Source organism: Ambystoma mexicanum, chromosome 10, assembly GCF_040938575.1.
Source record: "Ambystoma mexicanum isolate Mex_15411 chromosome 10, UKY_AmexF1_1, whole genome shotgun sequence".
In the NCBI taxonomy this organism is placed as follows: Eukaryota; Metazoa; Chordata; class Amphibia; order Caudata; family Ambystomatidae; genus Ambystoma; species Ambystoma mexicanum.
The window spans coordinates 1511344944-1511367420 of record NC_090932.1 but is presented as its reverse complement, the minus strand read 5'-3'; the positions used below and the strand labels follow the sequence as shown (position 1 = coordinate 1511367420).

At 46.0% G+C, this 22477-nt stretch overlaps 1 protein-coding gene across 1 annotated transcript in view; it reads right to left on the bottom strand.

Annotated features, from left to right (window-relative positions):
* DDX55 (DEAD-box helicase 55) overlaps window positions 1-22477 on the bottom strand; it is a 345960-nt gene that overhangs the window by 72964 nt on the left and 250519 nt on the right. Inside the window, exon 12 of the mRNA XM_069619685.1 lies at window positions 14077-14245. Coding sequence (XP_069475786.1) covers window positions 14077-14245 — 169 coding nt within the window. The remainder of the gene's footprint in view (window positions 1-14076; window positions 14246-22477) is intronic.

The following is a 22477-nucleotide window of genomic DNA, read 5'->3' as shown; positions in this document are numbered from 1 at the left end:
CACACCCAGTCTACCATCAAGCTTTAAAGGAACATCACCACTGTTAGGACAGTTTTTCTGAAGTCCAGTTATTTAGGACTTTATAAAACTATCTCATGGGCAATACAGAACTTCAACTTTTGGTATAGGCCTGTACTACTCAAGGTAAGGGTAGCAATGGCAAAGCAGCCAGGCTTATCATAGGAGGGAGAGAGGGCTGTAGGAAGGTACAAAGAACTTGTAGCATCAATATGGTTCAAAGAAACACGTTTACATTCTAAGAGTTGTGTAAACATAATGGTTTATAATATATCTCTCAGGTAATGCAAGAAAATCAAACAAAAAACAATGAGTCCATACGGAGTAGGATAGTCTTCAAAGAATTGAACAATCTCCCTAATTGTATCGTCAAACCCTTGGACAAAGGACGCAATATAGTGGTAATGAATAAGAGGGACTTACATTACGGAAGCAAATAAACAGTTGAATGATCAAATCTGCTATGAAAGACTCACAACAAATCCCTTGCAAGAACTTGAGAGAAAGGTTTGGACATTCCTGCAAGAATGGAAATGAAAGGGAATCCTGGAGGAAGAGAACTACAAATTCTTTGTTACTGTCTATTCCATCATTCCAATCATATATTTTCTTCCTAAACTTCACAAGAGTTTGATCAGACCTCCCGGCCGACCCATCATTACCCTGATGGGCTCACTTCTCGAAAATAGATCAAAATACATTGACGAGACATTGTTCCCCTTTGTATCCTCTTTACCTTCATATCTAAAAGACACCAAAAATGTTCTATTTAGGATAGATGTACCATGGGAAGCTAACCAAATGTTAGTGAATATGGATGTAGTATCATTATATACACCCATTCCGCATGAATTAAGAAAATGTTCACATGCCTTTTTTCTAAACACACGATCACTAAACTACCTGCGCCACACAGAGATGGTTCTTGCCAGGATTGATCTATGTCTGAAAAACAATGTGTTCCTCTTTAATAAAAAATGTTTAGGCAAAGACAAGGTACAGTAATGGGCACATCATTTGCTCCACCTATGTCAATTTGAGCATGGGATACTGGGAGAAAATGACAGCGTGGTCTGAAAATAATGAAAAGTACACAGATAAGATCATGATGCGGCTTCGTTATACTGATGATCTGTTCATAATTTGGAAGGGGAATGAGACAGAATGGGCAGATTTTAAACAAATACTAAACATCAATCAGTAAAACCTTACATTAACTGAAAATCATAGTTAAAGCACAATAATCTTCCTAGATGCGACTATTAAAATAACTCATGAGTGAAGTATATAGAAAACCCACTGGCTTGAATACCCCCCTCCATGCAACTAGTGGTCATTCGAAGAACCTAATATGAAGTATCCTGTACAGGGAATTCATTTGACTGCACAGAAACTGTTCCACAATAGAGGCATTTGATAAAGACAACAGAATCACAGTATGGGGGTTCCAACAGCAAGCATATCCCAAAAGAGTCATCAAGCGTGCCTACGTGAAAGCCCCCCAATGGGATTGGCAAACTTTAATGCTGGAACGCTCAAATCATAAAAATGACAAAATTGACAGGGATGTTACTAGACTCATTTTAACTTTTGGCACACGCACGCACGCAATCGATTCAGAATATCTTGAAGACACTGGAAAATCCTTATGGCCGATTAAAGATCTTAAAACTACTCTGAAAATACGCCCAGACAGCTTTAGAAAAATGTGCTCTTTTAGAGATGTACTGGTTAGTAGTTTTATGAAGAACGATGATGAAAACAGATCAAGCTAATGGCTGATGAACTCTAGACAAAGCTTTTTTAATTGTATCCGATGCAAGGTTTGTAAATACGCATAGAATTGTACGCATTTCAACATCTAATAAGGGGAGATTCAATTAAGATCAACAACAAGATCACATGTGATTCGGATTCTGTCGTTTATGTTCTCAAATGCCTCTGCAAAAAGTGATATATCGGAAGTACCAAATACAAACTAAAAGTATGCATTGTACCGCATGCAACGGCAATCAATAACCATTTTTAAAAAAAAAAATATTTTTGGTTTTTGAGTACAGTAATACAACAACGTTGCACAGGCTGTAACTATTGATGCTCCCATCCCCCCCCCCCCGACTCTCTCCCCCTAGAATCGACAGTAGTTGTTCCCACAAGTTCTGTATACAGTTAGTGTTCCACCGTTGGTGTTTGCTGAGCCTCAGTGGTCATGAGCGTCTGGACCAGGGGATGAGTTCTGTGATGATATAGTATCAGTTGTGGAAATCAGATATGCAATGTAGGGGCCCCCGGAGGCCTGGGGTGGTGCGGCAATGTCTTTATGAAGTTGGTTTAGATATTTTGACAGTAGGTCACATCCTTTACCCAGCTTTGCAAGTTGGGGGGGTCCGCGGCCCCATGTCATTGCCACTCTCCTGCGTACAAGGACCAATAGTAGTCCTGCTAGTTTGCGTCCACAGGGCGGTAGATGTTTCGTTAGCACAAGAAGTGCAAAGGCAGGGTTGCGGTCTAGTTAAGTTCCGATGATTGCTGCAATTTTTTCCAATATCAAGTTCCAGAATTGGGCAAGTCCAAGCTAGGTGTAGTAAGTCTGCGTTTCGAGCTCTGCAGCGCTCACACGTTGCTGAGGCTGTCACAAGTTGCGAATGGAGTTTTGCCGGTGAGTAGTATGCTTGATGTACATAATTGAAATGTATTTGTTTGTACTGTGTGTTGAGTGCTACTTTTTGGGTTTGGTGCAGGATATAGGTCCAGTCATCGTCTATTATTGTGGTATTCAAGGCTTCCCCCCCCCCATCTTCTTTTAGGTGTTGATGAAGCAGGTGCTGTATCGTTCAGAAGGGACTTGTATATCTCCGACACCAGTCGGCCATTGACCTGCGACTGTATTACTCTGTGGAGGAGCTGCCACATGGGTGGCTGTCGCGGGAAAGTGGTGAAGTTCGTTTGGAGCGCGTGGCGAAGTCGGAAGTAGATGAACAGGTCTAGGGCGTTGTTACTGCCTTTGTCTTTGGCCTGCTGCGGAGTGAGAAAGGTGTCATCGATGAAGAGGTTCCCTAGTGACTTTATTTGCAGTTTACCTGTCCATCTTATGTTTGTTCTCTCGGTTGTTAAGTGGAGTCCAGTTATGAATCTTGCTGGTATTAGTGGAGAGTACCTGGTCTGGACACCACTCTTCTGCGCAATTTCTTTCCAGATGGCGTAGGTAGCATAGACTACGTTCAGCATGGAGTGAGGTGTGTTGAGTTGTCCTAGAATTGTTGTTCTGAGAAGATATGGGGTTGCTAGTGCTCACTTGATTTGAACATGCGGTCTGATGCAGTCAGTGGCGTATTAGTGTCCAAGAAACTGGGCCTGGGCGGCCCAGTAGTAGCGTTCCATGTCTGGGAGTGCTAGACCACCTTTTGCCATGGGCTGGATGAGTGTGGAATACGCCACCCTCGCCACCTTACCTGCCCATAGCAGTTTGAGTATTAGGCTTCAAATCCGATGGAGAAACTTTTGTGATAGTAATATGGAAATATTTGCAAAGTGGTACAATAGTTTGGGGAGAATTACCATCTTGACCAAAGAGACGCGGCCCCAGAGGGTGAGTGGGAGGAGTTTCCATCTGTTTATTTTACTTTGTAGTGTTTCCACCATTGTCCCATAGTTATCTTGCATGATGTCTAGATAGGATCTGGATAGGAGGATACCCAGATATCTGACTTTCGAATGTTACCACTCAAATCCAAAATCATCTGGAAATTCCGACGTAATCGAGGTTAGGTGGAATATGATGCATCTGGCGAGATTGATTTTCAGACCAGAGGAGTGGCCGAAGCTGATCACCTCCCGCATGATTGGGTTCAGGTTCTCTGCAGGGTTGTGTATAAATAGCGCAATGTTGTCCGCGTAGAGGGAGATCATCATTTTGTGGGGTCCTATGGTGATACCTCTGTATAGATGGCGAGCGCGGATATCGGACGCTAGGGGTTCGATCACTAGTGCGAACAGCACTGCTGACAAAGGGCACCCCTGTCTGGTCCCCCTCTGTAGTTTTATTTCTGAGGTTCTGGTGCTCCCCAGGATGATGTTGGAGGATGGGTCGCTGTACAGGAGAGCGATCAATTTGAGGAAGTAATTGCCTAGACCTAGGAGTTTCAGGACTTCGAAAAGGAACGGCCAGTCCACCGAATCGAAAGCCTTTTCAGCGTCTAGTAGAGCTGCTATTGCCTTGTCTCGGGGTTAAGCGCCTCCATAACTCTGAACATTCTCCTAATGCCGAATGAGGTGTTGCAACCTGGTATAAAGCCAGCTTAGTCAGCTGGAACCAGTCCAGGCATCAGGGGGAGTAGTCTGGTGGTGAGAATTTTGGCTAGTATTTTGTTATCTAGATTAAGGATATAGGCTTGTATGAGGCGCAGTCCTCTTGCGGTTTTCCTGGTTTGTGCAGAAGGATCATTTTCGCCAGATGAAGGGATGGTGGTAATGTTCCAACTTCTAGTGCTTCTTCATACGTTTGCAGTAAGAGTGGAGCTAGGAGGTGGGCGTGGGCTTTATAAAATTCACCTGTCAGGCCGTCAGGACCTGGAGCTTTGGTATTGGGAAGGTTTTTAATTGCTGTGAGAATTTCTTCGAGGGTGATAGAGATATTCAACGGTTCTCTCAACTCAGCGCTTACCCGGTATAGTTCAATGTTCTCGAGATATTGGAGAAGGTCTTTTGGGTTGGCAGTATATCTGGTGCTGTAAAGCTCTTGGTAGAAGATTCAGAATGTTTTTCGATAATCTCCTCTTCTGTGTGCACCAGCTTGCCTTGTTGGTTTAGTATCCTTTCCACTAAGGTGGGTTTCTTCTCTGCTGCTATTAGTCGCACCAGGAGGGCTCCAGGTTTCTGGCCTTCGCCATATTGACTGTGTCCTCGGGACAAGAACTTTAGTTCTCTTTCCACCATCAATCTGAAGTTGAGTTCTACTTTTAGAGCAGCCAGGATTTTGGGTCTTTCGTTTGGGTGTGTTCTTGCTCTAATTCTTTCAACTTGCGTTCGCTGGTAGCTAGTTCCCTTCTAATTAGCTTTAGTATTCCGTTTTCATTCGCTATGCACACTCCCCTGATGTAGCACTTCAGTGTTTCCCAGAGAGTGCCGGCTGACGCTACTGTTGCTTGGTTTAGTTGCAAAGACTTGATCTTGGAGGGATGCGGGTTTAAATCTCCATTGTGGCCTGCCTTTCCTGCTATCTGGTAGGATACATTCGAGGGTGATGGCAGAGTGGTCCGATAGGGTCCTGGGTTGGATATGTCATTGTCCCGATTGGAACTGGCTTCGGGCGGAAACCAACAGGTAATCTAGACGCGAGTCTGTGTTGTGAACCCATGAGTGAAAGGAGTATTCACGGGTTTCCCAGTGGCTGTGCCTCCAGATGTCGATAAGGATGTAAGCGTTGCAGATTTCTTGGATTTGAAGACTTGCTTTGGAAGGCAGTATTATTAGGCCTTGGGATTTATCTTTTTGGGGGACCAATGTAGTGTTTAGGTCACCACCCCAAACTATTGTGGTTGACCCTGCAGTTTCCTGGTGTGTCATCACCCAGACGTAGTTATTGGCGCAGTCGGAGTTCGGGTCGTAGGTGTTTACTAGGACAACCTCTTTTCCTTCTAGGATTCCTCTTACGAGGAGTGCTCTGCCTTTCTGAGTCTTTCCGTGTAAAGTAACCTGAATCTCGCTCTTTTGTCTATCAGGATGGTGACTCCTCTGGCAAACGAGGAGTATCATGAGAAATATCTATGACATCCCCAGTCTCGTGCCCAGTTGTTTTCAGAACAGGGGAGGAAGTGCGTTTCCTGGATCATGGCTACATCTATCTTGTGTCTCCGAAGGTATTGAGACATTTTGCGTGTTTTAGATGGTCGATTGCCCCCCCTAATGTTCCACGTGGCTAGATTGAACACAATTTTCTGTGAGCAATTTTCTTACGGATGTGGCCGGTGTCACTTGTGGATGTGGTTATCCTTGTATTTGATGATGACAGTTGGTTAAGTATGTGTGATGGTAAAATCGAGTGGCACGTGGTGGATCTGCAGTCTCTGCTTTCAAAAAAAGGAATGTAACTTCCCTCACTCACAAGGGCAACCCCCAACTCGCCCGCAGTCATTACCTCCCCCTTAAACAAGTTCATTTTGGGTGCTGTGCTTGGGGCGCTAGTGCCCATCCAAGAGCAGTTGCTCCTGTACTGATTTCTTTACATTGCCGTGTTCCGGTGTGACATCTCGATCTCAGGAGGTCGGCGGTGGGTGGAGGTTTCTGCATAGCACGGTGGGTTTCTCCTAGCCCGGTACCTTCTTGGTGATCTCTGAATATTCTCGGGTTGTCTGCAGCCCAGCCTATCGAGAAAGAGGTTTGCCTCGTCAGGTGAGTTAAAGAATTGTGCGTTTCCATTGTGTTGAATCTGCAGTTTCGCTGGGTACAGCATTGAGTAAGACATTTGGTTGGCTTGTAGCCGGCATTTGACTCCTGCAAAGGATCTCCTCAGTGTTTGTACTGCAGGGGAGAAGTCGGGGTAGATTTGGATATTGTCTCCATCGAATTGTAGGTGTCCTTTTTCTCTTGCTAATTGCAGGATAGAGTCTCTAACTTTATAATTGAGGAGCCTGGCAATGATTGGGCGTGGGGATGCACCTGGGAGGGGCCAGCCGGAGGTTATCCTGTGGGCTCTTTGCACTACAAAAAGCTGCAATAGGGCTGAGGTTCTAAAGATGTCTTTGCAAATCTTCTCCATAAACTCCTCCATTTTCTCGGGGGTCTGCCTTTTACTTATTCTGACCAGCCTGATGTTATTGTGGCGTGAGCAGGCCTTCCAGATCCTAATTTATGGCTGTAACTATCTTCATTTGGTTTTCCAGTGATGAGACTCTGGCGGCAAGTGTGGTTGAACTGTCGTCAAGATCTGAAACTCTTTGTTCGACTGTATCCAGCCTGTCGCCGTGTTTATCAAGGCAGTGTTGTAAAAGCTCTACTTTAGACGACAGCGCATCAAGTTTGCAGTCCAGGTTTCCAATTCCCGCTTTTAGTTTGAGTAGGATATCCCTTATGTCCACTGATGTGGTGGGATCTTCTTCGTCTTGTCCTTCCTCCATGGCTTGGGGCCCACTTTGGTCGGATGGTTTTGGGGTTTTACTCACTGCGCCTGGGTCAAAATTCAATTTCCTTTGGGACTTGTCGGTTTTCCCCATCCCGTAGCAGTCGTGTCTCAGGTTGGCCTGTGGCAAGGAAGACCTTGGGCAGGAGGGGATGCCTTTGCGAATCTGGGCTTGATCGGGGGGGCCGTGTGTTGTGGTGGTAGTCGTCAGAAGTTTGTGGTCCCGTCCGGGCGTGTCTGTAGTTTGGTTCAGGAAAAGGATTTTGTGTTTCTCCTGCCTATAGTACAGCGCCGCTAGGGTGAGTAGGGATGCCGCATGGGTCCTTCTGCAGGAATTTCGGATCCGGAGACTGGGGAAGAGAGAGGCCGCTGAAGGAGAGTGGTCTGTGCAGTGTGTAGTTTGCCTGGGGTTAACTGTGCAGTGTCCAGGCCTGAGTGAATAGCTCTAGATCGGCCCGGTGGCTTCGTGCCAGGGTCTGATGGGACAGCTGCTTCAGGTTCAGAAAGTTCCCAGGTGCTCCAATGTGGTTCTGGGTAGAAGAGCGTTCTGTAAGGTTTGCTTGCGTAGCTGACAGTTGGGGGTCAGCAGTTGAAGGGGAGTTGAGCTCAGGTGCGGTTGGGAAGGTTGTTAGCAAGGTGGGAGGTGATGTTGTGCAGTGATCAGTTCTGGATAGCGAGCGTTATCATGGCATGGACAGGCTACGCGGTGGAATACCTGAGTTGACAAGCGTGTGATTGGGACCCCAGCTTCGTGGTGTTGAATGTTTTGCTTGAAGATCGCACTCTGCTTTACAGGGCTGGCCGCAGTTGAAGGTTGCTCTCGGTATCACTCAGTGTTGAAGGTAGGGGCCGAGGTCTGTAGCAGTTGCGGAAGATCTGAAGAATGCCTTGATGGATAACGCTCCGAATGTAGTCCTCAGGGATGCGTGGCATCTACGGGAGTGGCGTAGTGGTGTTGGGGTCTGGGTTCTCCCCCGTGCTCAAGTTGTTCTAGCTTGTGCCTACAGCGGCTGCGGTTGCAGGGGGATATCAGAGTACCTTTGGTTCGTCACTGACTGGAGGGGACTGGACTATCCCCCGGTCTCGTTGGAGGTGTTGGTATTTATAATTAACTTCCTGCTGTTCCCTGCAAGGTAGACGGTGGTTCCTCTTGATGTCGGGAGTGAGGGGGAGGGGGTGGACATCTGGGCAGCACAGCGGGCTTGAGGAAATGTTTTGGGGATCAGGCGCTAATTCTTGGGGTCTCGGGCTTGGGATTGATCTGTTCCTTTGTTTTGGGTAGGGTTGCTGGTGCTCAAATGATTGCCCCAGTATGGGTGTTTTTAGGTGAGTTTCCAGGGCTGTTGTAGTGGCGGGGTCACTCGTAGTCTGTGCCTGTGAGGGCCCCAGAGGAGTGTGCCCACCAGCTGTGCTGGTCTGGGGGGTCACTCTTCCACCAGAGCCTACTCATTTACTGTGGGTAGAGATCTGAAGGACCGGAGGAGAGATGGCACATGCCCGCGATTCAGCCGCCGGTCTTGATGGACTAGGGAGGTCGCCAACGGGTCACTGTTGGGGGGGGTCCCCCCTCTCTAGGCCCCGCTGCTGGTAATGATGGGGGGGGGGTGGCCCGTGGACGCGGGGGCGGTTGCTCTCACCTGGTGTCAGCCATTGGTTTTGTGGACCGGCTGCGCGATCTTCCCCCTCTTCTTATGGCGGCTGGGTTCTCACTGTTGTCCGCGTGGTTGTACAGCCACGGGCTGCTGGCTCACTGGGCGCCGTCTCGATAAGGTTGTCTCCCCTCCGCCTACGATGGGAACGTCGCTTGTGGGTGTCGGATGGTGCTCCGGTTACTGGGGACCCTCCGGAGGGGGAAGCGTTGCCGGCTCGGGGAGGGCCGCGCGTCAGGCTGTCTGGAAAGCCAACATTGCCAGGTGGGTCACGATTGCTTGCGGGGCAATCTTCCCGCATCCAGGGCTGAACCAAGTCTCTCCGTTGGCGTCCACGCAGCTGGATGCCGCAGCCCTTTGGTACCCTCGATTGGATGGGATTTGTCAGACGCCCAACCAGACTCTCTCTCCGGGCTCTAATTCGCGCCCTTGGAGCAGCGCTGGGGTGCAGGGCCGTGATGGCGGGTCGATCATGCTGCTTTCTGGGACGGCTGCTGCCGTTTTGGTTTCGTCTGGAATCGCTGTTATCAGAGCGTTGTCAGCTCTGTGATCTCAGCTTGTTGCACCCACTAGTTGGAGGCGTCTGGTGCACCAGAGGCTGTAGATTTCCAGGATTAATTAAGGAGCTTCTGCAGTGCTTACAGAAAAGCGGCCATCTTGGTCGGCTCTCCAGCGCCTCTTGGGCAATCAATAACCACGATGCTGCTTACCCTATGTCGAAACATTTAGCAGATTTTCATGGAAGCAAACTTGAGGGTTTTTACAAACTAGAGACTGGACCAAGAAGAGAGGATAAAGAACGTCTATTTTGGCAAGAAGAAACTCGATGCATTATAGATTATGCAACACAAAATCCTATGCGTCATAACATTGATGAAGAACTGTATACATTTTTGTATTAAAGTGGTGATGGACCTTAAATTTAGTCCCTTTGTTTCCATTTCCATTAGATGATTACGATTAGCTTATATTATATGTATATTTCTTCTTTGTTACTTTTTCTTAAAATAATATGTCTTTTTTGTTTTTCTGTTCTTATGTCACTGCAATTCCCCTTTCCTCCCCCATTCTTTCTTTTTCTTTCAATATCTCCCTCTTTAGTTTAATCTTTTTACTTTATTTTACTTATTTATCTTTATTCAAATCTTTTGGTAGGTGGGGAATGATTGAACCATTGGGCTGTAACATGCTGTGAACACAAAGGTCTACTAGGAGATTACCAACTTTGGGCTTTAAACTATGTGCCATGGGTCAATCTTTTTGTCCACTCGAGTAGAATTGTGAGCACTTTAGGATATTATGTTGCTAGGAGGGTACTTTCCTCCACTAAGTTCGAAGCACGCTGCACTTTCATTGGCTTTGATTTGTCCTATGCGAATTTTATCCTGCACTTTTTACATTACAACATTATGCTGCTTTAGAAGTACTGTTTAGAACTAAGGATTATGTCAGTTATAATATTAACTTGCACTTTGTTTTTTATGCTACAACAGCATTTTGATTGTTCTCTTTATGTGTTGTGTCAATTTTGAATCTGCACCTTACAACGCAGGGTGTCATGCAAGCATCGCTTAGGACTGGAGAGCATGTACGACCTATTATGCATGGGGCACTTTGGCCCTTTCATGCTGCTGGAGCGGTATTATTCAGTTTATTGCATTTTGCACTTTAGTACCTTTTACTTCTTGGAATGTGCCATGAACTTCCTACGAGGGCACATTCGGATATGCAATTTGTACGCAGTAATGATATATAGCTTGTATAATATGTCACGAATTTGAGCCAAATCGCAGTCTGTAATTTGCATTAGCACCTTGCACATTACTGTGGCGCCTGTTGAGCCGCCGGGGCTCTGCTCCAGACCAAGGATCCTTGTCCGTTACAACATGCATTTTGTATTTTCATGTTGGATTTCATCAGTTTTCCGTTATTATGCATTTAATGTGCGGCTCATCTCAACCTGCAACACATGTGGGGAAATACATTGTCGAGTTGCTGAGGCTATGATGTAGACCATGAAGCATTGTTATCTACTATCTGCAATTTTGCATATTACATGGCTCATTCCAACTTGCTATCCATACGTGGGAACTAGACAATGCCTGTACTAATTTTACATTACCTAGCTGCTGAGACTATGGGGGACATTAGGAGTATGGCGGTAGGGGCTTAATGGCACCGTTAAGGATGGCGGTGCCGATAAGCTCCTACTGCCAATTCCGAGGTCCCTTAGCGGGTCCCAGCAGGAACGGCTGGTCTGACCAGTTGTTTTTGCGGGACCCGTTAAGGGACCTTGGAGCTAATAACGGGCCCGCAATTAGCACCTTCCCCATTCCCATTGAGCCCTATGGGGGCTCAAATGGGAATGGTGAATGGCTTACTGAATGGGGACTTACCGGGTCCGCATAGGTCAGAATGGCCCGGTAAGTCCCCATTCAGTGAGACCGGACCCAGAACCGGGTTTGGAGGCAGCCATGGCGCTGGCTGCCTCCAAACCTGTAATGACCCCCCCACGTTTCCAACCTTGGAGCATTCATTGTTACAATCTGCAATTTTGCAGTATAATGTAGGACTTCACAGGGAAACGATCGAACAATTTTCTGTCCCAGGATCACTAGACATTGCTAAATATGTGCAGGGGTCATTTAACAAAATGTTATAAATCGGCTAAAGGTGAAACAATGCCAGAGTAACTGACTAATGGATCGAGCGGCTTATCTCCAAATACAGGAGTATCTCGAAACCAACTAGGGCTTAGACATTCCGGTTTCTGTCACAGACATGGTACGGAGACAGCCTTAATTGATTTAAAAACCCAAATCGAGGACCTGAAAGACAAGGGCAAACAGGCACTCTTGCTCCTCCTTGATCTTTCAGCAGCCTTTGATTTGGTCGATCATCAAACCCTCTGCCACCACCGCAAGATTGCTGCTCACTTCTCAGACGCAGCCTCATCTTGGATCAGTTCCTTCCTGGCAATCCGAACCATGAGTGTCTTCTCTTCCTTAGCCGCAGCCAACCTAGCACACGTCCCATGCGGAGTCCCACAAGGATCTTGTGCATCTCCCTGCCACCACCTCAAGATTGCTGCTCACTTCTCAGACGCAGCCTCATCTTGGATCAGTTCCTTCCTGGCAATCCGAACCATGAGTGCCTTCTCTTCCTTAGCCGCAGCCAACCTAGCACACGTCCCATGCGGAGTCCCACAAGGATCTTGTGCATCTCCCACTCTTTACAATGTGTTTACTAAACCGCTCTTTCATATACTTGACTATCTGGGTGTCACCTACACTAATTATGCGGACGACACCCAGATACTCATCCCCATCACTGGCGATTATGTAACCGACGCCAACGCACTCAATGCCGTCTACACTGTCATCCATGCCTGGATGGCACATCATGGGCTATGCCTTAATGATGAAAAAACAGAGCTACTCATTCTTGGCTCTCACTCCAAACTCACTAAACTTAACCCCAAATACAAATCCTTTATCACTGACGGGAACGATATTAAAGTCGCCAACGTCACAAAACACTGGGAATCTACCAAGACTCTACTCTGTCCCTCAAAAGACAAACTAATGCAGTAGTTTCAGTGTCATCTTATACCTGTAAACTGATCACAGTGTGCCGCTCCTTTTTGACCTCGGCCAACTGTCTGATCCTCGCTAGAACTCTCATCATGTCCAAAATTGATTATTGCAACGCCCTTTATTTAGGGACCAGTCAAAGACACCTTGATAAACTCCAGGTCACTCAGAACAATGCCAACACTAGACGCAACCTGCATTGGCTACCCATCACTCATCGTATATCTCTCAAAGCACTTGTTCTAACTCACAAGGCCCAGAACAATGCACCCCTGCTTACTCATCCTCGCGCTTTACTCAACATACAGCAACTAGACCCCTGAGATCTGCTCAGGCTCACACTTTGTCTATCCCCAGTTTCAAGCTACAGACAGCTGGAGGTTCAAGCTTCCCAGTCCTTGCTGCTAAGCTCTGGAATACCCTACCTAATGTTCTCAGAAATGTTCCATACGTCCACTCCTTCAAAACTAAAAACAAACTGGTTACATGAACGGGATGTCCAGGACACCTCGATTTAATCTTTATAGCTGCTATATTCTCACCTGTTCACCATCTATAGACGGTTTTAGTGATTACTTAGGTCCGCTCTGCTCATCTCTATGCAATGTTCTTAACTGTTTGTAAAAAAAATGTGTATAATGTATCTATTGCTGTGACCTGTAACTGCCTTCTAAACATGCGCCCAGGTACCCTGGGGTAAGGTGCGGACTACAAATAAAATAAATACAAAATACAAATACAAACTGTGAGTAATATTATGTGCAGTAGAATGCATATTTGAATTTCTGCATGTGCTTTAGAGAACACATATCCTATGCATCATTCACAGTACGTTTGTGTTTGTGCGGTATGAAGTTCATTGAAAGTACTATGTTCTATGTGGCAGAGAGCTCAAGATGGCCAACACAATTACGTATGATAGTTAGCCTATGGTGTCTTGGTAGACTAAACACCAATAATAATAAAATACATTACGACCAATGGGTGTTTCACTTGCTGCTGGGTCCTCCTGCCATGTCACTCCCTTAGTTCCTTATTTTAATGTGCTCTGACTGGGGATTGGGTGCTGAAAACAAGCAACGGGTTTGTTGCGAAACGCGTCGCTGTTGCGATGCTGCCATACCTTGGCTACACTTTGGGATTTATGAAATAAAAGAACTTGCTTATTTTTTTTTGCTATCCGGACAATTTTTGTGAACTAAAGCTCTGAGGGAGAGCGACTCAACTGCCGGTGTTTTCACAGGTTGAAAGAATATATACATACATAAAAACACACATACACACATACGTAAAGAGGATACTTTAGAAATGCAAGTACTATCATAAACAAACCCAGTATACAACACTTCTGGCAGTATGCAATTCAAGGTAAATAAAAAACACTTTCTAGTAAACTTTCACAATAGAACTGCAAAAACACCATCATACACACCATAAAACTGTAGATAAATGCACATAAACACGTGTTTGTTTTACACTTCCGTGTATAGAGGAATCATTGCAGGCAATCCAAAGGTTGTTTGGGTTGTTTGTGAAGCTCCTTGGAACGTCTTGGTGAAGGTACATCCTCATTGTGGATATAACCGTCTATAAATTAATGAATCACCTTGGAACATGTGATGACAATTCCCTCCTTCGATCACAGAACAATCAAAATAACAACAAAAATGCAGGTGTTTGTCATCAGCGGGAGCGTTACCTTTTATTCTGAAGATGAGACTGCATTCATGTTTGGCGTATGCCTGCACACATGACACAAAGGCTTTCATTCCTTTTTCAAACACTGCCCGGTCAGACTGTGCCATCGCCCTGACCTTCGGCAGGAGGTCAGCCGAATTCTTGAAGGGTTGCATTTCCTGCAGAGGACACTTAAGAGAAATATACGCTGCATTACATATCCTCAAGTAAGTAATCAATCAATGATTATCACACACACACACACACACGTGGAAGGTGGACAAAAAGGAGACGTCAGAAAATGTCATCTTTTTTAGCAGAATAATTTTATTTCGCAGTAAATACATGCATATGCCAAATACCATGTTTTTATCTTTTAGGAACATTTCTTCAGATGAATGATAAAGACCAAAGTTTGCTTGTTAAGCTTCAGAAGGGAAAATATGTAGAACAAGAAGTGTCTCGGCATCCACCTAACAGCCAGAATCTCACTCGCTGAGCACTGAAAGGTTTTTCTCAGTATAAGCCACAAAGCCCCAATTGGTCTGGGAAACCATGACTTTCAATTCATGGGCTATTACCAATCCAGTGGCTCGAGTTATGCATGAATCACACTAGTAAAGTACTGTATCTGTATTCAATGTTATCGATATTCAATGATAAAACTAACACGCGCTGATACATTTATTAAAAGAATGAGCACTGTGGTCCGGTGTAATATTTGCAAAATACGTCAAGGGTGACAAATATCTGCTGAAATGTGCCTTCTACTATTCACATGATATTAATATGATGTGCTTGACCACTTCAATGTATGTATGTATGTACGGAGGCAAGTTCGCACTATATAATCACAAAACAAAATTCCAGATTCTGGAAGGTACCATTTATAGATTTTATAGGTCTCAGTTGTTAAAAGGGGCACACATGTTTCTCCCTATAATATAGAGATGGAACCTGCTGGTTAAAGGAAAGAGCAATTTTCCTGAGAGTGCAATGAAGTAAACAGGTGAAGGGTAGAGACCGTTTATGTTTCATTTGTGGCCCGTATGCTCCACTTCAGATCTTCATTCACATTTTGCTAGTCAACCTCAAATCTATAAGAAATGTGTTGTGTGAATGTGTATGTAGCACCTAATCTAAACCCACCCCTGCCCAATGCTTGTGTTTTTCCGTAAATCTCTAGAATCTGGCCTGGTAGACAGATTTTATACGGCCACCCTAGTTATGATGAACAGGGAGCTCTGAGAGGTTAGCCAAAACCCAATAAACGTAGGTGGATGAGCAGACAAGCCTTAGTCTAAGGGAGTGTGAGTGGGGTCAGGGGCCCGCAATGACTCCACACAGTATAGCACACTATAATTCAATTTAGACAGTTATACAAATATTTATTTTAAGCCTTATGAACACACTGTAAAACGAAATTAGCAGGTAGTATTATCACACAACACTATAATATATACAATTGCCACTAGGTTCACTTAACAGACATCAGATAATCAAGCAATGCAGTAAGGTTAGATGCAGTAAATGATGGGGCCCAATCACAACAACAATATCCTAACTTGAGAGGTTCAAGCCTTAAGATGAATGGGGCTGTGTGCCCAAAAGTCACAGAGTCCACACGATGCTTATCACCAGTGTCAGTTCTCTTTAGAAAGGATGCAATGGGCATGTGGTGGTGTATGGGTTTAAAACATTTAAAAAAATTATTCAACAATTTACCAAAGAAGAGGTAAGTGTTCTCCTCCCTTTCAGACCCATGGATAACCCACGTTAGCCCAGCGGCAGGTCACCTGAACCAGGTTTGACGACCAAATGCGGGTGGAGGGGAGACAGGAGAAAAAGGGACTTGTTCCCAATGTTTTCCTATGGAGGAGAGGGGATAGGCTTACTCCCGACTTTGATTTTCCCAAATGTCTTTCTGGATCAAGTGGGGGGAGTGAGGGGGGGTTGCTGTTGGCTCAATCATCCGCCCTTTGTTCCAGTGAGAGGGGCCCAGGAGTTGCGGGTTCGAGGATTCCTCTGGTCAGCTGGTAATGCAAGATTCAATCTCTGTTTGTGAAGGAATGCAGAATCCAATGATGCAGGCCTTCTTTGGACAAAGTTACAGCCACAATCAGCGTTTGCAGGTGACAACAGGCATCCTTCCACTCACTGATACAGCAGCTGCTCCAGGAAAGGTTCCCTTGAAGGTGGGAAGCTGGAAATCGGGGAGAAGGTAATTTGTGGCAATTTGTGGCACAAGCTGGCGACCACCAAAGTTCCGGATTCAATCATGGAATGGTGACGCATCTGATGAGAGAGCTGGTCAGTCCAGCAGGTAAGTCCAGGGATACTTCCGAAGGGCTGAATCCTCAAGAAGGCATCAAGGTTAGCTGGTTTCACTAGTCCAAGGGCTGAAGCACGGCTCAGAGTCTTCAGAGATCAGGCAGAGGAGAAACACTTCATTGGGCCGGACACTGGAAGGGATGCCGGGCCATTTCAGGAGTAGTCTTAAAAAAGCAGGCTGCTCTTCTTCAAGGGATTCTTGGATCCAACGTAGAACTGAAGAATAGCTGCAGAGGTTCTCCTTTTAAGTTCAAGCACACCAATGGTAAGGATCTGCACCATTCAAACAGCCAGTAGTTATCCAATCAGTCGCAACTACTGATTTTACATCTGCACCAGAAACAAACTTTCTGACACCAAGGACATGGACTGGGACTGGGACTGGACAGTCCCAGTTCCTTTCCTGAGCCACACACTCACAAACACACAGGCTCACAACCCTGCAAAAGCTGCAGCCTTCCCAGGCACATGCATGAACATATAAGCACTTTCCTGACCTGAGAAGGCAGGAAGGCGGCCAAACTACAATATGGCCAAAGAACAAGCAAACATCTTGTGGCACAGCCATTTTAGGGCACTAACCATGTTTAGTAGCGATAAGTACACCATCAAAAATAATGCAAAAGCTGTACAAATGTAATTGCTGCTACCAGCTTATCTTTACAAATAAAAGTAACCAAAACTCCTTTGTGTAAAAAGCTAGGGTGTATCCCCTTTCCACTGCATTGCAAGGTGATGTGTGCAATTGTAAAAATACAAGAATTCAAAAGGGAAACCTGGTTTCCCAGTAAGGATAGTCTGGAATGACTGATCGGTTTTCCCATAATAATGAGCAACGGGCAAGAGAAGTGAAGCTGCAGGCTTTACTTTGTTTCAAAGAGTCAAGACAGGATCAGACTGAGATCCTTCCCATTGGGATGCCTGCTCCCTCCTTCCCTCCTAGTTTGGCCCCCCTCCATGGCCCCCCACCCCTAACCCTCTTGTGAGGCAAAAACCCTTGGCGTCATTTTAACTCCTCTCTCTCCTTCTCTCCCCACATCACAAACCTTGCCACGAAGGTCCACTTTCAGCTGCACCTCCTCAGAGGCATTCTCCCTTTCCTCACCCCCCGCCCCACAGAAACTGAATGTCTCCAGAGCTCTGGTCCTCTCTAAACTGGACTACTGCAACAGCCGTTTCCTCAATCTGCCTTTATCCTCCCTTCGCCCCTTCACCTTCTACACAATAGGACTGCAAGACTTATCCTTTGCCTCAACCCCAGGGGCTGCATCTCCCCAGCCCTAAAAACTCTCCACTGGCTCCCGGTGGCTGCGAGGATCAAGCTCAATACCCTCTGCATCATCCACAAGGCTTTCTCGGGCCTGGGACCCCGTTACATCCAATTCTCTCTCCCTAAAAACCTCAAAACGTCCCTGTTAGAGCCCTTCGGTCTTCTATCTCCAACTCTTTGCAGATCAGACGCTTTTCCAAGCAGAGAGTTGGTGGGGGGCTGTAGATCTCTCTCTTCGACAGGAAGCTCCCTCTGGCGAGGCCTCCCTGCCCCTCTCAGATCTCCTTAAGTTCTGGAAGCTTCTCAAGACCCTCCTTTTCTCTACTTACTTCCCTCTCCCAAGCCGCATTGACTGGTCCCTTCTGAGTCCTATAGGGCTCCAAGCCTCCTCACCCAGTCTACCCCAGCACCGTGGTCTCCCCGAACTCCCCACCTGAACTTGCCCTTCCTGGCCCCCTTCCCCTGTCTAGCCTGGCGGGGTGTGCATCCCTACTGAGCCTGGTCCACCCCCATACTCGCACTTAGCATGTGTTCCTCACTCTCTGCATCCCATGGCACTTGCCCACCTGGCCTCCCCTTAGAACTTGCCTACCCCCAGGAGCACTCCTAATCGCCTCCTCTCCCCCTCCCTGCACTTGCATGCTGCCACTTTGCCCTGCATTTCCCCTTCCACCCCTACCAACACTCCTCCCTCCCCCATGCACTTCTTGCTACTGCACTTGCACGATCCAAATGGCCCAAGGCCTAGTAGTTTTCTTCCCTGCCCCCCCATCCCCTTTTATTTGGTCTTGTGGCGCATTGAAACACCATTTGCTGTATTAGCACTTTACAAATACCCAATAAATAAAATAAAAACAGAGTAAACAACGAAAGAGGTTCCATAGGAAACGGTTGAACAGTTTATTTACATTTTGAGTGGGTGGTTTTTGCCCAAAGGGGGGGCAGACCAGTTGAGGACATTGAATGACCTATTGTTTAATTGATCAGTTACGGGAGGAAAGAGGCAGTATAATGTGAGAGGGGATTATGAGAGTCAATGCATGTATTGCTCTTAGCAATTGTATTGAAACCCAGGGAAGCTTTTGGAATAAGAACACATCTAGACTGTCGGACACAGCCAAGGTCATTTGTGATCGTTTTGGAAATTAAAGATACTTTCTGGTTTTTATTAAGATAACAAAGTTTAGACTGTTGACGGCGCGGCCATGGTCCAAGTAAATGAGTGTATGCTAAGCATAGATATTCATGTGTTTTAGCACACCATGTTAACATACCATTTTTTTAAGCAAGTAAAACAGTGAATTCAATTTCACACTCCATTCCTTACCATATGAATGTGCTGTGCTATTTTGGGCCGGGCTGGAGTGAATTAAGTATCTTGTGAAGAGAAACCTTTAGAATCAGAACTATTTCAGCTCATAGTATTTTTCAAATACAACTAAACACAAATGTAATAAATACTATGTGTGGTTCATTTTTCAAGTGTCACATGAATGGGGAGGTCTAAAAGGATGGCAAATATTATGCATTTCAGAAATCCACAGTAATGAATTTTAATGTGCTGAGACTTTTACCATGAAAATGGTATGCCATTGGAGATATCTTGTTATGTTGTTTAAGTCAAGGGCAGATATTTCATGTAACAAGCTACTAGCAAGCTATAAAAAGTCCCTAGCCACCTCAATTTCAAAAATACACAAAGTACACCATTTCTTACTCTCCAAGAGTCAATTATCAATAGCCGAAGTCTGGTGTCGAGTGCAAAATTGGAACCCTGGCTTAAGGTAGGCACACAGAAAATGACCCTTACCCACAACACCTTTTTCTAGACACAGGGGAAAATGTGATGACAGATAGGCCAGTTTTTCTAATGCCCACCCAAAGGGACTTCATAAAACTATACCTTGGGTTATACTGGAAGTCCAACTCCTAGTATAAGGCTGTTCTACTCAAAGTAGCGGTAGCTATGGCAGTGCAGCCAGACTTATGTTAGGAGGATGAGAGGGCTGTAGAGAGGTACAAAAAACTTCTAGCATACATATGGTCCAAAGAAACACTTACACACTGGCGTATTGTAAAAATAATGGTTTATTTTATATACACCTAGGCAAACAGAATTATTTAGAAAGGTAAGTAGTATTATAAGTCATAAACACACTTATTTGTTTTAAAAAGCACAATACTTATGGTAAGTAAATCAAAGTATAAATTACATTTAGAACAGCAGTATGCAATTCAAGAATAGTAAAACCCAGTGTTACACATTTAGAATGGCAGTATGATATTTAAGGGGAGTAAAACCCTATTGATCGTACACTGTTAAACCTATTCAGTTTTCAGTGGAACACAATTCAAACCTAAGTAAATAACATTGTGTTCTTCTCAGAATGGCCATAAACAATTCACAGAAGTAGGAACTTTGTTCTTATAATTTCAGATGCCTTATACTTTAGAAGTCCTTCCCTAGTCTAGGCCAGTGGCCAAGCGTAGGCAGGTCAGGATAAGGCACAGATGCAGGAAAGTCTGAGTTCCAGAGGATTTCTCGCCCACCAAGTATAGACTTTAGAGTTAGTAGAATCTGTTCAGGGACTTCGTAGAAGGCTCCTTACATGCATTCCAGCGCTAGGCCTGAGCAAACGGTATGGGCGAACTCCCAACTACACAAATCGCCACCCTAGCAACACAGGAGCGACACCAGACTTTGGGTAAGTATTACCCTCAGCCACACAGTACTTCAGCAGTGAGGAAGAGCTGGCAGGCGACCCCTTCACGATGCAGTAACACAAGACCCGGTCTCTGGATTCTTGGTCGTGGTGACGAAAGAAAGGAGACTGGATGGGAACTTTCAGCAGCAGTCGACAGAAAGGCTCCCAACTAAGTATTCTTCAGTGCTTCTCGCAACTCTTGATTTGGTGCCCTCCATATAACCCCAGTCGAGCACGTCAAAAGCTTTGTGAGCGTCAAGCGACCGGATCGCCACCTTCTCCCCCATTCTATAAGCTGACTTGATGACATTCAGAGTATGCCTAGGGTTGTCCAGGGTGTTGCGGCCGGGGATAAATCCCGTCTGTTCGGTTGTATACGAATTGTTCATTTTACAACTGTTCGAATTACAATTGACCGTTTCACAATTGACTAATAGACCCTTTAAATTCGGTCAATTGTTAATTCGAACAATTGTAAACGAACAATTTGGGTAATACCGTCTGTTCTGGGTGGATTTTCACGACACTGTATGCTAGGAGCTTGGAGAAGATTTTTGCGTCGACATTCAGTAGTGCGATCGGACGATATGACGAGAAAAGTTTGGGGTTCTCCCCGGTTTCAGTATTAGGACTCTGCGGGAGTCTTCCATGGACGGGGTGGGGTAGCCTGTCACCAAGAAGGAGTTATAGAGGGACGCCAGCTGGGGGGCCAAGATGTGGATATATTTTTTATAGAACTAGGCTGGCAGTCCGTTTGTGCCTGGGGCTGTATTTTTCAAGGATCGTTTGACTTCGGTCACTTCATCAATGAAGATTGGGAGTTCAAGAGAGTCCCACTGCGGATGGAAAGGGGGACTTTGAATAGATTGCAGGTAACAGAGTTGCGCCTCCTTATTCGTGGGGTCTCCGGTCATTACACTTCTGTGATGTTCGGTCTTGATGGCCAGTGTTTCCGCATCCGAGCAGCGGGGCTTACCCTCCTGGTCCTGGAGGACTAGAATGTTGTTCCTGGAATGCAGCTTCTTGAGTTTGTGTACTAGTAGGCGGTTGGCCTTGTTGTTACTGAGATAATAGTACTGTTTCGTGTAGGTCAACGCTCGGGCCGTTCGATCTGCCAGGTGCAGTGCTGCTTTAGCTTTTTAGAGGTCTCGCCACGCTCTTGCCGACTGGCCACCTTTATAAGTCGCCTCTTTTTCCGCCACTTCTGCCTCCAACTAGAGAGTTGGAGGCAGAGGTTGGTTGTGTGCCGCTGTGCAATCGATAGCTATGCCCTGGATCACTGGCTTCATGGCATCTCATACCATGGCCTCAGAGGACCCCTTTCCAACATTTTCCACAAAGTAGTTTGTCAGGGCATCAGACAGTTCCCGGCTTGATGCCACATCCGACAGAATGTAGTCTTGCAGCTTCCAAGGCCTCTGCGGGGGCGCCGGTGGGCCCACCGTCCAGAGCCGGGCTATTACTGGAACATGGTCAGAGAGCACACTCGAGCCGATGTGAAGGTCTTCAATACATGGGAATAGTGCGCTGGACACCAGTAGAAGATCTATACGCGAGAAGCCCTTGTGGACGAGCGAAAAAAAGGAGTAGTCTCGAGCACTATCATTAGCTAGCCTCCATGTGTCAATTGTGCCCGTCCCCCTCAGGAATTTCGCAAACCCTCTGGGATAGGCCGAAGTCTGAACAGGTCGGCGGTAGCGTTTGTCAACATGGGGGTCCGGGATGAGGTCAACAGGGTGCCTTCGGCGAAGGCGGTTATTGTTGGGAGGCTTTTCCTCAGAAAGCAGTCTTGGGCATCGTTCAGACAATATATTGCTGCAATTGTGATAGGGAGTTCGACCAACATACCTTTGAGTAATACGTATCTACCCCCTGGATCATGCTTAACTGTTACCTGCTTCAGGGCTGCGGCGTGGCTGAGTAGAATTGCGACCCCACTTTTCTTCTGGCCCGATGAGGCGAAGAACCTCTTGGGGTAGCATCAGAAGCTGATCCGTTTCTCATCAGAGGCCAGGAGATGGGTTTCTTGTAGACATACAATGTCCGCTGCGAGCTGGGACAGGCGGTGCTCCACTGATTTACGTTTCCTGGGCGAGTTCAGGCCTTGGACGTTCCAT